The following is a 1,208-nucleotide window of genomic DNA, read 5'->3' as shown; positions in this document are numbered from 1 at the left end:
GTACGTATATTGTATGCCTATAGTATACCTACGTTGATCGACGGCCTATATTACACTATACCACTCAACCAACAAACACGGACACGCACATATCTACATAGCCAAATATATCGAGTAAGCATCTGTTATCGATATCCACGAGATTCACATCAGTCTTTTTCCTCCTATTTAGGACACCTTCGTGGGGTCTGCTGCCTATGCTGCCCCAGAAATTCTGGCCAACGAACAGTATGTGGGCCCTGCTACCGACGCATGGAGTTTTGGGGTGGTGCTATTCTCACTACTGTCGGGAAAGCAGCCCTTCGACAGCAATGGCAACCAGTTGATGTTCTACAAAAAGGTGCAGAATGCCGAGTACGAAATGCCCAGCAATATCAGTGAAGGTATGCGACGATCTGTCTACGTACAGAGTGAGTTGAAGGATGTGTACGCGGATGTGTCTACATGCAGGATACATATCTGTGTACCAAAAACTGGGTTTTTTATAGTAAATATTCATATGTATGTGTGCACGCATGATGGTATGGAATTTAATTTTAATATTCAAAATGTACATAATTTGAGTTTTACATGCAATTATCAATGGATAGGGCAATATGATATTGCGACTGTGAAGATCATATAAGCAACATATATGTATACATCAAATACCTTCAACACATATACCAGGACTTCTATTAGCATTTACTTATTCTCCGTCCACGCCTATGCAGAGGCCAAAGATTTGATCAGCCTGATACTCCAACGGAAGCCGGCGGATCGACCCACTATAGAAGAGATATGCCAACACCCCTGGGTCAATGAGGGGTTCGATTGTAGACCAAATGAAGAGGAGGGGTATGTGAACCAGTACGTGTTTCTAGTCTCAGACTGAGAAAAACCACGGTTTTCAAAACCTGTGGGATAATGGTTATATGTTAGTATGTACATGTTCGTGTTGTATATAGCAAACATTTGTATATTTAGTTGTTTTCTTTGGCATTTGATTTGTAAACGTTTGTATTTGTCCACGCATGTTCGCACATGCCCAGATCCGCATCTCTAGATACGATGTGAACATGTACGAGACTACAAGTCACAGTTGATGTAATATTGAAAATTATACATGGTCACTACTATCTCCCTCCAACATCGAATATCAAAGAGATAAATAACTCTTACAGAACCGTCTATGCTTTCCATCTACTACTCTTAACGGCTCAATTTTC

The 1,208-nt window shown here is 40.9% G+C and overlaps 1 protein-coding gene across 1 annotated transcript; it reads left to right on the top strand.

The window, feature by feature from the left end:
- Positions 1-172: 172 nt before the first annotated feature.
- Positions 173-383, top strand: SARC_16664 (hypothetical protein; the record flags this gene model as incomplete). The annotated part of the gene is made up of 1 exon (XM_014289235.1): positions 173-383. A coding segment is annotated over one exon (211 nt), but the record flags the coding sequence as incomplete, so codon positions are not given.
- Between the last annotated feature and the right edge of the window lie 825 nt (positions 384-1,208).

The sequence above is a fragment of the Sphaeroforma arctica genome (assembly GCF_001186125.1).
Source record: "Sphaeroforma arctica JP610 unplaced genomic scaffold supercont1.8608, whole genome shotgun sequence".
Lineage (NCBI taxonomy): Eukaryota > Ichthyosporea > Ichthyophonida > Sphaeroforma > Sphaeroforma arctica.
The sequence above is the reverse complement of the archived record's forward strand: the minus strand, read 5'-3'. Positions and strand labels throughout refer to the sequence as shown.